Consider the following 15,551-nt stretch of genomic DNA (forward strand, 5'->3'; position numbering starts at 1 on the left):
GCTGAGCTATCCCAGGAGAAGGCAGTAGCATTGCTGAGTGTCCTTCCTGTGCACTGACATTGCTTAAATGTCTGCGTCCAGGCTGTTGGCAGTGCTGCAAGGGGACTGTGTTTGTTAGATTCAAGAAGCTTCCTTTCTTTTCTGTTCTCGCTCTACCAACAATAAAAATATGTTTTTTTTTTCTTTTATTATTTCACCCCCTACTGCCATTTTGCAAACTATGACCTGGCATTTTTTTATTTTTCTGAACAAGCACAAGGAGTTAACCTTGCTATCTATGTGGCTGCCAGAAGGCAGAGCATGTGGTCACTCCTAAAAATGCACCTGAACTGCAGTTTTTACAGTGATGTCTCCAGGATCTTCCTTAGAATTTTCTCCTCCCATTATTGACTCCTTCTGTATGTGTTACATGCCAAACACCTGCACAGAGGGGTGCAGTGATCCACCAGCACTCACTGAACGTGTTCATGCATTGAATTAAGCATAGAAGTAACACTGTTTTGCTTCATTGCTAAGAAGAAAAATAGAAGAACCAGCAAGAGAGTGTCTTTATTTAAATCAGATAATTCCAGTGCTTGAGTCAGTTTGAAACAGTGAAGCAAATGACTCAGTGTCACTGGGCTACAAAGAAGTAACTGCGCACAAGTCAGCTCCAGATGCCTCCTCTCCTGACAGCTTCCCTTCTCCTCTTGCTCTGAAGGATCGATTCTCTCTCCTTGGCAACCAGCAGCCCAATCCAGAGAGGCTCTTCTAAAACATTTTGGTGAAACGTTCCTCTCTTCTTAAGGAGACACATCCATTACTGTGGCTTTCATACCACACTACAGACAGGCTGTTCTTCCCTCCTCCTCCCAGATAAAAGCACTGCCATGCAGTCTCATTCAGCTCAGCTCTTTCCCACCACCACCATAATTAGGATTGTTTTTTGAAGTAACAGCTGAGGCTCTCAAACAGAAGTGATTGCTGCTGGGGAGCATTCTCCTCAGGAACATTCAGCTAATGGGCAGAGGAGGCAGCTCTTCCTGCCCCATTAGCTGGTCTCCTGGGTGGCTGTCCATCTCCCAGGCACACTGATGCTGAATGCTCCAGCTGCTATGCGATAGCTGATCCCTGGTGAAATGACTGCGGAAGGGGAAAAAGCCAAGGGATGGAAATGTAAGCCACACTAAAAAAAAAAAATCTTCTCTTATAGCTGAAGTCTATTGCCAGGGATTAAGCCTTATGTTCTCCCCTCAGGGTTTCATAAACGCTTAGGTTTTAATGTTTTACATTTTTAAAATTTTGATTTTACAGTTTTCACTGGCACATCCCAACCTTTCTATTAGTGTACAGCCTTGCTTTCATGCTTGCTTGCGAGCGAGGCTGCACATCTTACCAACTGAGTTTGAGCCTCTTACTGGGAGGCTGTTCTGTGGCAGGGGCCTGGGGCTGCAGCCATTTCTGGGTCCGGTCAAGTATGATGAGCACATCATAGAATCATAGAACCATAGAATATCCCAAGTTGGAAGGGTCTGTTTCCACACAGGACCACTCAAAATTAGAACCCTGTGTCTGAGAGCACTGTTCAGAGATGAAGTGAAATGTTCAGGAGCTATCATTGCACACTGGGCTTACCCATATTGCACAAAGGATATAATGGCAGGTAGACATCCATAGAGATCAGGGTCCATAGCTGAAGGCATACAGTGACTGTAAGGGTTAAAGCTGTCTATAGAGAAAAATGAAAATAAAGGAAGGGAAGAAAGAAAGAAGAAGGTTTCCCTGGTGACCAGCTGGAAATGGCAACAATGAGCTCCCATAGGAGCAGGGGTGCTGCAGGTGATGACAAGGAAGATGATGAAGATGACATTTTCTTGCCATGTTTTTCCTTAGCAAGATATACTTCTGACCGGGACCCTCTCAAGCTCCCTATTGATTATCCTCGCTTATGATTCTGTTAGCTCTGGGAGAATTCTAATTGCATGCAAATGTTGTTAAGCTTCTGTGCATATATGTTATTGGATGGCAGCTACTGAGAATTTAAATAGCTGTTACCTACTTTGTTGAGCGCCACATTTGTTTTTCTCTTTTATATCCTGAAGTCTACAAAAAAAGTAGGAGAGGGAAGAGGGCAGTTCTCACCCCAGTGCTTTCCATGAGAACCAGCACAAAACCACCGTAGGGGCTGGCAAAGGTACAGCTTTGGGATCCGCAGTGGGAACAGCACAAGTGCAATAAAGCAGAACTGTTGCTGCAGTGCCCGGAGCAGTGCTGTGCTGAACACCAAGGCACGCGCAGCACCCGAGAGTCAGCGGGAGCCTGGGTACAGCAGTGACATTTATCCATGATTACTCGGTTGTGCCTAGGCACAGCCTCACTCCGAGCTGCGAATTTCAGCACCGAGTCAAGCTCCCTGCTGAGATGAATGTTCATCATGGGCAAGGCAGGGTGCAGCTGGCAAGGAGATTTGCTAAAGCCAGCGGGGAAGGAGAGGATGCCACAGCTTTCCTAATTTAGTCCCGGTTTCAGCCTTAGCTGTGTCGGAGGGAAGCCGCAGCACACGAGGCATGCTTGAATAAATACCTCCCTAACACTCTGCCTAGGGATCAGCTTAGGGCTGCAATTTGATTACACATACAGAGATCTGACCTTACGTAACCACTCCTGAGAAGCCCCCAAATAATCTATCTCAGTCCAGTGGGCACTGGCCCTGCTGGTGGCTGATTCCTACCTGGCAGCTGCTGAGGGACACAGGGTGGGGGCTGCTCTTCTCCATGCAGGCATTCAGAAAAGGGACTGCGGTCCTTGTGGAAGGGATCTTCCCACAACCATTATCATCCTTCCTCTCTCCCCTTGACCCCTTCCACTTTAGCTGCCCTCTCCTTAACTGGCTGAAGGGACCATCCTCAGCCTGTCTCAGATGGCCTCTGGATTTCCTCCATGCTTTGCCTGCCTTTGCTCCCTCAGCTCCAGCCAAACCCTGTCCCTCTTCCCGCCCTGCTGTTCTCCCCTATGGCCAGTGAGGCACGCAGGAACAACATGTGAAGTCTTTGCGCGCCTTCAGGCTAGAAATAGGGGTTATGAGATTAGCACATTATCTGTCCTGAAAGCTACTTAGGCAAGCATTACATCTCCAATCTCCTCTCCATCTTTCAAGGAAGTCTCTTCTGCAGGAGCTGGAGAAATGGAGCACATGTTGTGAAGTCAGCTTCTTGGCCAGCTGACAGCCCACAGGGTGCTCTGGAGGCTTACCCTGTGATCTCAGGAGGAGGAAGGGCCTCCGTGCAGCACAGGGACACCTGGTGTGGGGACACCCAGCCTGGGGACACCCCTGGCACAAAAATATGCTGCTTTTGCAGCACTCATTGACATTAGTTTGCTGCAGCACAAGGTTCTCTGCTTGGTGGATTGCTCATAGTCTTGCTGGAAATGGTAAAAAAGATTGAGGGGGAGGCAAAGCTCAGGACAGGGACAGGATTCGGCAGCGTTGTTCATTAGGGAGCAATGTAAGCGAGCAGCTCTGTGCGTGGAGTTCATTGCAAATGTAAATGAATAGCTCTGAAGCAAAATACTTAAGAAAAGTGATGGGAAAAGATACTGCACTACAGAGCCTCTCAAAAATACAAAAATGGATTCCTTGCCCATAGAATCATAAAATTGTTAAGGCTGGAAAGATCACTATGATTATCTAGTCCAATCATCAGCCCTTCACCACCATACCACTAAACTATATCACTCAATGCAACATCTGCATCTTTTCTTGAACACCTCCAAGGATGGTGATTCCACCACCTCGCTGGGCTGCCTGTTCCAGTGCCTCACCAAACTGAACTCTGTATTCCTGTCCCTGATGCTTCCAGCCTAGGAAATTTCAGGTCAAAATTTAAAAGTTTTATGGATAAAGAGGGAGTGAAAGTACTAGATTATAACAGGTGATGTTTTTCTCAATTAATCACTTCTAAAGGCCATAAAACAGTTAAGTTCTTCAAATTCAGTCACTTCTTGTGTGGATTGTGTAGATGATATTTAGCAGCAATGGAACACCACCTGAAAAAGATGCCACCACAGAAGTGCTTGACAGCTGGTGGTGGTAATCTGAACACAAAGAGAAGAATAATGCCATGCCTAATTTTTCTAAACATTTTCAATATATCTCAAGATAGATTAGATCCAATAAGCTGCTGCAGAAAGCATTTGACTATTGGGAGTGAAGTCTGTATAGGTGAAGGATATACAGTTGTGGACCCTTGCAACCCAAGCCATTCTGTGATTCTTTGATTCTATAATTCTGTAAGTTTGGGCTCTAATGATGGGTCACATGAATTAATATGGTCAACCATTTCTATGACCAACTGTGGTCAGTGGAGATCAAGTGAATAAGACCCACTAATAATATTTTATTTTATTTAATAACTTAAGATATTATTTTCCAACTAAAGTCACATTCAAAATATTCCCTTTTTTTTTTTTTTTTTTTTTTTTTGCAGTCAAGCAAGTACAGTCTAGGCATTGTCCTTACCTCCTTCTGTCACAGACCAAGAGGTGGCTGGGATTGGACAAAGTCTGCCAAGAGATGGTCTTCACTGCATGGCGTCAGATGGTCAGAAATCAAATACTTGGTAATAGGGATTTGCTTTCAGTGATATTCTGCTGCAACATAGTTAAAAACCTGTGTTTTTTCCAGCAGATCAGTGACGTGGTTCCCCAGCAGGATGCTGGATATGCCAACCTGGAGGATGCTGCCTGCTTTCTAAGCTCCCATCTGCTCACCATGGTGCGTATCCAATGTCTGCAGTTCCTTCTCACCCCTCTTACCAACAGGAAGATGAAGCACAGAGCAATGACATTTATCCATGATTACATGCTGGCTAATTTCTAATCTAGGGATAGAACCTATTTCTCCTATGTTCTGGGCAGTCATGCTGATATAGGTTGAGTATATACATTCAGGTGTACATCCCTATGCACCTGTGCACATGTTTGTGGATGTACTGGTCTCGATTTATGCTCACACACATTTAGAAATAGTGCACGTATAGCACTGGTCTCTCCACACGGCCACCAAACCCAAGGAAACCTCAGATCAGGATGTAACCAAATGGTAACCTCAACCCACACACTTTCCCAGCAAGGGTGTTCTTACCTCCAATGCAAACTGGTAATTAGACTGAAATTGGACACTGAGTCTAGGCACCGCAGGAACCGAGACAAAAGGCTGATCTACAAGAGGCATAGTCTGCAAAATGAGACCATATTTAGCACTTCCAGCTTTCCAAATGCTGTCTAGTGGTAACTGCTAACGCCACCAGTTTGAGCCACCACAACTTGAACAGCACTTGCTCTGTGCTCTCCCAGTCTCCACTTCCATACAGCCCTTTCTCTTTTCCAGCACAATGCTGGGGAACTGATCTGGGTTTAAAGCTCACTGATAGATACTTATGTGTTGCTTGCCTGGTTTTGGCAGGTATGTCTTAAACTGAGCACAGTGCTATATGCATGGAATCATAGAATAGTTTGGGTTGGAAGGAACCTCAAAGCCCACCCAGCTCCAATCCTGTGCCGTGGGCAGGGCTGCCACCCACCAGCTCAGGCTGCCCAGGGCCCCATCCAACCTGGCCTTGAACCTCCAAAGATGGGACATCCACAGCATCTGTGGGCGGCCTGTACCAGTGTTCTGCTCAGTTCTGCTGTACTGTCCCATGAGGAGGGTGAGCCTAGGAATGGGAAAGGTCAGCAAAGCATAAAACAGTTTCTCTTGGTTGGGAACAAATTAATGGAGGCTTAAAATGGTTCTGAGGCCACAGCCCTGGCTCAGTGGGAATCAAATGCCAGTTGGACATGTGCCCTATTTGCCCCTTGAAAAGCATGAGGTCAGAATCAAAGTGCCATCCACAGCTTGAATTAAAGCGGAGGTAGGTTTGAAAAATCAACCTCTCTTCTGAGATCTGCCCATCCCTGGAAGAAATTCCTCTTACTCAGTTATCTGCAGCCTCTAAAAATGTGCGTACGATAAATGTTTTCTATCAGACATGTGAATCTGGGGCAGTGAAGGTAATCTCGACAGTAGATTTGCTTCGATCAGTTTGCTTCTGCAAATGCATTAAAAGAAGTGCATCAGTCATTTCAGATCCAGATTTGCTGGTTGCAGACCAATGATCTAATTTGTCCTTAAATTCTGCACTGGAGATGATGTGCACAGAGGACTGATGTGACTGAAGAAGCAAGCAGGCAATTTGTGAGTGGAAGAAGATAAAAGCTGCCAACATTTCGGAGTGGAAGTGAGGTAAAATCCTTCTTGTATTTAAGCATGCCTGGGAAACGTGAGCTTATTGTTCCAGAGGCAGCTGATGTTTGGGACTGCTTGAAAAAGGCTGGGAGCGGGGCACACGCGGCTGGATGGGAACGGTGAGCCGATCGAGAGCAGCAGGTAGCATGCATCACCTGGGAAAAATGAGGCTCACCTGTAACGAACCCCCACTTGTTCCCCCACGTACGCACGAATACGCTCGACCCGATTTTTCACACCATTACAAATCAGTACAACAACGATTATACACCGGGATTTTCACACCGACCTCAATGACAGCGAGCAGGAAAAGAAACACATTTCAAACCGGGGAAGCAACAACAAAGAGCCGCGCGCCCAGGTGCAGCAGCAGGGGCACACAAAGAGCCGGGAGCCCCTCGGGGTCCCCTCCCGCACCCCTCCCGGGGGCTCTGCGCTCACACAAAGCCGCGCACACGGCCGCGCAAGAAGAGCGCAGCGCCCGGCGGTCGGGCAGAGCAGAGCGATGCGCGGAGTGAGCGCTGCAGCATGCGGTCTCGGGGCTTCCTCTCCGAGTAGGCTGCTGGAGGAAGGCTTTCTCTTTCTTCTTTTTTTTTTTTTTTTTTTTTTTGGTGTAGTGTGAGTGATATTTATTTATTTTCCCCCAACTTCCTTCCTGCTCCAACTGCCAAAGCGCAAAGCTGAGAGCTGAGAGCAGAGGAGGACCCCGCAGGCAGGCGCCGCGCAGCAGTGAGTGCGAGCAGGGTGGGAACAGGAGGGGGGTAGCGCGAGTGGGGAGGGGGCAACTTTGCGTCTTTGTTCCAGCGTTTGGCTCCATCGCCCAGCCCTGGCTGGCACACGGGCAGCCCTGCCTGCATCCGACGGGGAAGTTGGGATCGGCGATTGGGATGGGGAGGGGATGGGGGCAGGGATAATCCGGCGGTGGCAGGGCGATGGGCTGCCCTTCTGCCCCCGCACTTCTGGGGTGGGTCGTGGGCCGCCGGTGGGGCTGCGTGTCACTGCCCCGGGATGGGAAATTGCTTCCTCGCCGCCAAACCTGCTTCCTGGAGATAAGCCCTAGGGTAAGGGAGGGGGGCATTGAAGGGAGTGAATTTGAGCATGAATAAAACGCTGTCCCTCTGACAGCCCTCTTTGTGCCATGTGGTGGCATGGGGAGATGAGGAGTTGTCTACCATTCACCTCCTGTTCATCCTCCTGCCTCAAAATGCTGCAGATGCACGGGCAGCCCCAGTACAGGCAGCGATGCATAGCAGAGCACCATCCCTCGGTGTCCTCCTGCATTTGGCTTTATAGTGGGAAGTCCCTGATATGTCTCCAGCCCTCTGTCCTCTGCAGTATGAAAGCTCCCAGACCTCAGAGGTGCAGGCAATGCACAATTGAGGGTCTGGGCTGCAGGCAAGTGAGAAAAATATAGTGGAGCAGGGCATAAATCAGCCTTGTCTCCCCACATAAAGCATCTACAGGGTTAATGCTTTCCATTTTTAATGCAGCTGGTGGCGTGAGGCCCTGGGGAGCAATATGGAGCTGTGTGCTTAGCACAGGAGGCCAGGCATCCCAACAGGTGGGCGCTAACACGCTCACCCTGGGAATCTCCAGTGCCTCAGCTCTGCAGCACGTCCCTGTTGGTGGAGGGCATCAGTGCCCACAGGTGGAGTGAGCAGATTAATTGCCCAGAGCTGTGCCCATCTCCAGCTCTCCATGCTAGCCAGGACTCTTCCTCAGCCCTGGGGAGCTGCTGCCTGTGAGGTAAGGGCAGGGGGAGGGAACAGGTGAGATGTGATCACCTTTCTGCCTTTTGAACATGGCAGGAAAGTCAGCCCCCAATTTGGAGAGAAACAGTGGAGTGGGGTGTGATCAGCACCTCTTGCAGAGATGTACTTGAACTGGAGATTGTACAGTCCCAGCCAGGCTGTACTCCATGGGCTCTTGCCATTGGCACAGCAGGCTACCTGCATAACTCTTTGCAGGTTTTCAGAGCCTAAATGCATCTGTGCCTCAAGTGAGCTGCCTCCATGGGCTGGCAGGGGAAGTCTGTGGCATGAATGATGCACAGAGGAGGTCTGAGGGATGAGGAGCAACCAGCTGACACAGTCCTGGCTCTGCTTCTTGTGTGCATGGGGCTGGTGAGATCTTGTTCTCCTCCTGTGATAAACCACAACCCCTGTGTAGAATGGGAACAGAGAGGCAGTTGCTCCATGGTTCTAGTTGGGGCAGACAGCCTAGTATCACAAGAAAGCTCTGGGGAGTGGAATTGACTCACATCTGCAGCTGGAGCCCAGTGGACTGCAAGACTTGGTGCTGGCTGCTGCAGCTTATCACATCCTCTTCCTGTGGCTGCTATGTAATGGCACTGTGGGATCACGAGGTGCCATCATTAGGTGGCTGTGCTAGGGCTGAACAGTGGTGGTACATGAGCTGCAGTGCTGTTACTGGAGAGCTTCTGGTTTCTTTCATCATGGAGACAAGATCATGTGCCTTTCCCATAGTACACAGGTCCTTCATGCTCTAGTAGTCAGGAATGGGCAAGAGCTCAGTGCACGGCATTCAGCCTCTGGGACATGCTTTCCTTTTAGGCCATTGGAACTGGGATTTCCTTCGCAGCTACTCCCCCTGCAATAGTTTCTGACTCACCACAACATGCCATTACAAAGCAGTCTTGTATCAGAGCTGTAACACGGCTGAGTGCACTCATTCCTGTGCTGCTCAGTCCTTCCCTTTCTGTAATGTGCCTTTGCCAACATGCCCCTCCTTGAATGTTTTCCACTGGTCTCATCCGTGCTGGGATAGCACTGGGAGGTCTGTGTATTACTCACTGCTGCCTGATTCCACTTGCTGATTCACTGTGGACTGCTGCATAAATATATATGTATATTTATTTACATTCTCTTTCACTGAAATTTAAAACTATCCTGGGAGCTCCCTACTGGGAACTTCAAGGCCACAGCTGTAGAGAGGAACAAAGGGCTTAGTGGGGGAATTGCAAGCAACCAGGAAAGAAGTGAATTTTTAGCAGGGACAGCCTCAGAGAATGAGTTAATATAAGGATAAGCTGAAGTGCACTGAGTGATGAGTGTAGCAGTGCAGCTCATCTCTCCTTCCTCTTGCCTGCATTTGCCTCCTCTTCTTCCATCATGTGCCCTTTGCCTTCCTGCTCTGGCTCCCATCTGGGATGCTGCCCAAGCTGCCTCACCACCTGCCTGGCACTCAGCAATGTGTATCCTGGCTGAGCCTTCCTGACTCTGTTTTCTGAGAGATGAATTGCAGGTATGCAGGGCTGGATGCAGCTATTGTCATCCTTCCTTCCTCAGCATGAGGGAGATCTGACAGGTCTGGGGTGAGCTGATCCTTGGAGCAAACACTGGGAATAACAACAGACAGATCAAAGTGAGTGCATCTCCTTGGGTGCTTTAGACAACATGCTGATGTAAGAGCACTGCTGCCAGGTGTATGATCTTTTTATGGTGTCTGACTGTTGACTTGTAATAAGAGAGTGAGTGAAACATCTGTCCTCAGCTACATTCCCATCTCTGTGCCCTGCTGTATGGCTGTGGCTCTTTGTATGAGCTCTCTGGCAAGTGCAGAAGCCATGCACAGTGGCTTGTAATTGCAGGGTTGTCTGCCAGCAGTCGTGCTGCAGAGCAACTGTAAATCACTCTGGTATCAGCCTCCACTCCCACACCTCCTCCCCGCGAGGGAAGGCTGCTGGAGTTCTGCATGTGTGCGGTGCCTGTGGGAGAGCAGTGAGGGCAAAGGGAGCTGTGTTCAAGCCCAAATATCAGCACAGCAGTGCTGGGATTGCCAGTCACCGTCGCCATTTGCCTTTGACGATCCTACTGCATTGTGTCTGCCCAGCTGCCTGGGGAACTGACACACAGCGTGCCCCCTAGGACGCTATTCACCCACAGAGCAGTCCCACTGACTTCCCCTCTCTGCTACCCAGACTAAGTGACCATGACTGAGAAGACCCAAGAACCTCATGTGGAGGAGGACGATGATGAGCTGGATGGGAAACTGAACTACAAACCTCCTCCCCAGAAAACATTGCAGGAGCTGCAAGAACTGGACAAAGATGATGAGAGCCTCACTAAATACAAGAAGTCCCTGCTGGGAGATGGACCTGTGGTGGCAGGTAGGCAGGAGCACCCTGGTAGGAAGGGATGGGGGAGATGTATTGCATGAGTATGACTGAATACAGATATGGGGCAAAGTGGCCCCAGAGAAGAAGTAATTTGACTGACCAGACTTCTGCTGGGGTCTGAGGATGGACAGATAGAGAGATGCAGGGAATGGATGCAAGGAAGATGCTCTAAACATTAGTTGTAAGGTATCAGAGAGTGCTAATGTCTGAAAGGGGATTGTGATGTGGGGTGTGTGGGCCTTGGAGGACTCCAGGGGCATTATGAACATGAGGGGACCGGCTTGTGCTGAAATGTGACCAATAATCTTAAGAGAGGCGTCTCCTGTGGTGAAAAGATTTTGTCTAGGTATCGAGGTAGTGGCTGGAGGGATCATTGTTGAGTGTCTGGGATAGATGCATGGTCCTGTTGTGCTAAGAGAAGGTTGGTATTACTGGGTGCTTTGTGAGGTGTATCCTCTGTGTGGGAAGTCAGTGGCATCTCTTCAGTGTTTGTCCCCCTTCTCCCGTGAACACAATTTCATGAGCTGAGAGCTTCCCCTTCACTTTCCTACCTGCAGACCCAACAGCTCCTAACGTGGTGGTCACCAGACTCACCCTGGTGTGTGACTCTGCTCCAGGGCCGATCACTATGGACCTTACAGGTGGGTACAGACTCACTGGGCACACAGAGGAATACGCAAAGGCCCTGGGATGTTTTGAATTGAAAGAAAGTTTGTCCTTGAGACACTAGTGGGCTTTAAAGAAGTCCTGAGGGCACAATAGCTTTGTTTTTGATTTTAAGGTACACTTGTATGAAAAAGAAGATGCAACAGAGAAAAATGCAGAGGATCTTTCTCTTTCTCTATACCGCTCTGGTAGCTTCTGCTTTCTTCCTTTCATTTAGAGCTCATGTGCACAAGGGACATGCATGCATTTGGGTAACAGGCTGTTTTGAAACTTCAGAATCAAGCAATACTGCAGTTCCGGCTCCAGAGGGCATGGGTAGAGGACCAGGCTTCACCTTATATGGGCTTTTCTATATAGAGAGGAAGCCAGACCCAGAGGAACAGAGCAGCTTCCTGTTCAACTGCAACCACGCAGTGCCTGGGAAGCCTCACTAGCCAGGCAGGGGCTGTGAGAAACACTTAGCTCACCTGGGCCTGGTGTTGGGCATGGCTGAAGCAGGGCATCAATGATGTACGCAGTGCCTAACTATGAGCATACACATAGATATCCCTGTGTACTGAGACCTGTGTGTATTGGGCATTGTCCACACAGAACTATGTGGATGTGGCACTGAGGAATGTGGTTAGTGGGCATGGTGATGGGCTGGTGGTTGGACTAGATGATCTTAGTTGTCTCTTAAAACCTTAATGATTCTATGATTCTCTGGTGTGGAGATTGACTTATATGCACTGCTCAGGTGCTGGCATTTCTGCCTATATCTGCTCATCGTGCAATTGCTGTGTACTCATGTTGCAGGTGTGTAGTCTTTCAAAGGGATGCTCACCTCTGACACCAGTCCCAGCCCCAGCCCCCTGTGACTGTTCTCGCTGTGACACCCCTAGCTAATGGCTGCATCCTCTTCTCACAGGTGACCTTGAAGCACTCAAGAAAGAGACCTTTGTATTAAAGGAAGGAGTTGAATACAGAGTTAAGATCCATTTCAAAGTGAGTTGCTTTAATTCTGGTTGCTTTGTACCCAACAAGAGACCTGGCCTTATCAGAGAATTACTTCTGCCTGTTCATCCCTTGGAAGAAATTGCCTTCTGTCCACCAAGGATGGTGAACAACAGGTTATTTGCAAATTTTGGCTGAGTTTGGCTTGCCTTTGCAGCCAACAGAAAGTCGTTAATTCACACAGAGTGGGAATGGAAAGGAAGGAGAAGAGATGATGGCTTTTCATGACATGGTAGTTCTTTTTGCATTGCTGAGCTTGATGAATGCATAGCAAAGATTTAATACTGTAGCATTTGGCAGAAGATACCTGAATTCTCTTGAGTTATGATATATCCAAATGGGCTTGTTTCAACCCCCCCACTCTTCTGTTAAGCACTGTGTCAGCCACTTCTGCTGTTTCCAGCTGAGAACGAAACTTAGTCATGCTACAGTGTGGCATCCAGCACTAAAACAATCACCTCTGCAAATGTTTGCTGCAGACAAAGCTGGGTTTGGCAGTGAGGACAAAAAAAAAGGAAGATAGTTGTCCTGAAGCAGGAGGGATAATGTGAATGTGTGAGCTCTGCAGGAAAGATTTCCCTCTGTCTCTGAGGCTCACCTGCTGCTTCAGATGGCTTTGTTCTCAGACACACCTCCAGCTCTCCTCTCTTTTCTGCAATGAAATATTTCCAACTGTATCTGAGCCCTGTTGACAGGAGCTGCCCGGAGGCAGATGAGTTACTTATCTCCCTCCCTTAGTCCCAAGACTGGCAGGAGCTGGCACCATGTGAATTCTCCCCAAGAATTAAAAGGATCTTTCCATCTTGTTTCTCCATGGAACAGTTCTATAGAGGGGCAGTGTGTGCTGGATAGGGGCAGCAGGAGATACATAACAGTTACCTATCGGAGATTAGAGGAAAGATTACAAACATAACTGTGCCCTCCAACTCTTGAGTAGCTTTGCCAGCTCATCGTTGAGTTTGGAGGACATCTGGGAGAGTTCAGTGAATCTCGCCCACCTGTTTGTGCTGAAAGCATGACTCCAGTCACCTGTCTCTGGTTTCCTCTGCTTCACTTTCTCTGTCATTATCAGTCTGTTCTGGGAATCTGCCTCAGTCACCTTCAAAGTCAGGAGAAGGATGGGGCAGAGTAGAAGATTCCCTCAGACACACAGAGGGTGCTGCAGGTCTCTGGGTGCCTGTTGGAAAGTGACATTAGGACACCACACAGTGTGTCTTGTGCCAAGCCCATGAGAGCAGTTGTGTGAGGTGCCAAGGTGGTCATCTCTCTAAGGAGGAAAAAATAGCAGATATAGGATCAAAGCTCTCCTGGTGACTCTTGCTTCTGGTCACTTTGTGCAGGTAAACAGGGACATTGTGTCAGGACTAAAATACGTGCAGCACACCTACCGAACAGGAGTGAAGGGTGAGTAAAAGACCAGTGTGCCCTGCACACCCACACTCCTTGTCTTGCAACCCTCTCTGCTCAAATAAGTGTTCCTGCAGATCTGAACCAGAACAGAGCCTCCCTTCATCCTCAGGGCCTCCCTGTGCTGCTGTACAGGAGATGTGGCTTCTCGGCAGAGTGCATTAGTCTGCACTTTGTGTCACCCAGGGCAACTGTTTCCTGTGCCTGTGTGAACTCGTTACAAGCCAGCTCTGCTGTCTGTAAGCTATACCACCAGCTGCAGCAGAACTGTCCCCAGAGATGCTGTTCAGACAGTGTTTGCCACAGGTTTCCTCTTCACGTCCCCCACCAGCCCTTGAAGTGTGGCTCAGTCCTTGTGGAGCTTCTCACCCATTAAAGTGTTTTCCAGATGCACTCGGTAAAGTTCATAGCTGCTCTGCAAAGCTTCCCACTGTCTGTGGAGACATACTTGCCTATAGCCTCATGTGTTTTTACAGTGCTGCCCTGCCTGGGCTTGGCAGAGGTAAACCCCATTTTGCACACACATCCCACCTGCATTTTTGCAACTACTACCACTAAGGCTCCACGTCCCATTAAGCATGCAAGTAATGTTCTCTCACCAGAAGAGGGAAGTAGCAGAGGATAGAGACAGATCTCTATCTGCATGTTGTGGGTGCCTACTTCCCACTGCTGTGGGAACAGCACATAGATGTGAGAGTGTACAGACTTAATTGCTTGCCCATCTGCTTGTCCATCTTAACCTACTTTCTCACTTCCTTCACTGATTGTACCCCTTGTTGGCCACATCTCTTTCTCTCACCACTACTACCTTTCTGTCAATGATATGTACTTGTGTTGATAACTTTTTCTCTTCTTTATTGCCGTCCTGAAATTCTCATTCCATGTGGATTGTTTTCTCCTAGTGGACAAAGCCACATTCATGGTTGGCAGCTATGGGCCACGGCCAGAGGAGTATGAGTTCCTGACACCTATTGAAGAAGCTCCTAAGGGGATGCTGGCTCGAGGCACTTACCACAACAAGTCCTTCTTCACGGATGATGACAAGCATGACCATCTCACCTGGGAGTGGAACCTGTCCATCAAGAAGGAATGGACAGAATGAGCTCACCCTGTTTGCCTTCCCCCTTCCCATCCCCTTGCCTCCTGCACCAGTCTCCAGGTGGGCCATGCCCACCACGCTGCTCCATCCTGCCACCATGGCTGGCCACAGCCCTTGCAGCCTTCCCTGTCCAGGGCTCTGTGCCAGCCTTGGTTGATGCACAGGCCTGCAGGTGGCCTTTGCTGCTTCTTCTGATACACTGAAAATAACCCGCCTATTCTCACGATCACCCCATCATGACATGCAATGGATTAAATTGGGAAGCATCTCCTGCCCTTTCTCCCAGTACTTCCTCTTGCCTCCATTTCTCCTTCTGTACAAACTCTGGTCCCGGGAAGTGCCTTTTCTAGGAAACAAGATCACCTTGCCAGCCCCTTGAGTCTCCTGGCAGGGCAGACTGGTCCCTGGAAAATCCCTCTCTGAGTTACACTTGCCATGTGCCCTGACTCATTGTAAATGTCTACTTATCTCCCACGATGGTCTCCTGGTCCGTATCTGGTGCCCTACCCCGATGAAATCCATCCTTGTGCAGGCAAAACCAGTCAGGGGGATGCAGCTAGATGCTGTAACAAGACATCAGTGTCTCAAGAATAAAAATGGTTTCTTTCTTCTTCTCTGCATGAGTGTCCTTTTCTTTTTTCCTGATACTTCAGAGTATGGGAGTGAGGTGTATGTAGCACTGACTTCTCACATTTAACATTTCCCATGTAACTGTTTAACATTTCCATGGTAACCCCATCCACCAGAGGAGATGCAGGAGCTGCATGTCCCATTGGGTGGGAAAGTGTGTGGGAGCATCTGTGGGACCCAGTGCCTGGGAAAGCTCAGGGGATCCCTCTACATGGAGGGGTGTTCTCACCGGTTGGGATACCTAGCTGTGTGGGTGCAACTGAGATGCCCAACGCAGTGTGAGAGGGCATGCTGGCAGCAGCATTGGTGAGTCTGTCCAAAGCTGATGCCTGTGCAGCGGGGAGACCCTGAGC

The 15,551-nt window shown here is 49.0% G+C and overlaps 1 protein-coding gene across 1 annotated transcript; it reads left to right on the forward strand.

Annotated features, from left to right (window-relative positions):
* The first annotated feature begins 6,890 nt into the window (after nucleotides 1-6,890).
* ARHGDIB (Rho GDP dissociation inhibitor beta) lies at nucleotides 6,891-15,188 on the forward strand. Its single transcript, XM_065742774.1, has 6 exons — nucleotides 6,891-6,994; nucleotides 10,206-10,394; nucleotides 10,961-11,044; nucleotides 11,977-12,053; nucleotides 13,403-13,466; nucleotides 14,372-15,188. The coding sequence occupies exons 2-6, from the start codon at nucleotides 10,217-10,219 to the stop codon at nucleotides 14,569-14,571; spliced, it is 603 nt and encodes a 200-aa protein (XP_065598846.1). The 5' UTR covers nucleotides 6,891-6,994; nucleotides 10,206-10,216; the 3' UTR covers nucleotides 14,572-15,188.
* The last annotated feature ends 363 nt before the right edge of the window (nucleotides 15,189-15,551 follow it).

This window comes from Cyrtonyx montezumae, unplaced genomic scaffold (genome assembly GCF_038088225.1).
Source record: "Cyrtonyx montezumae isolate F1298 unplaced genomic scaffold, pur_monq_1.0 scaffold_3, whole genome shotgun sequence".
Taxonomy (NCBI): domain Eukaryota; kingdom Metazoa; phylum Chordata; class Aves; order Galliformes; family Odontophoridae; genus Cyrtonyx; species Cyrtonyx montezumae.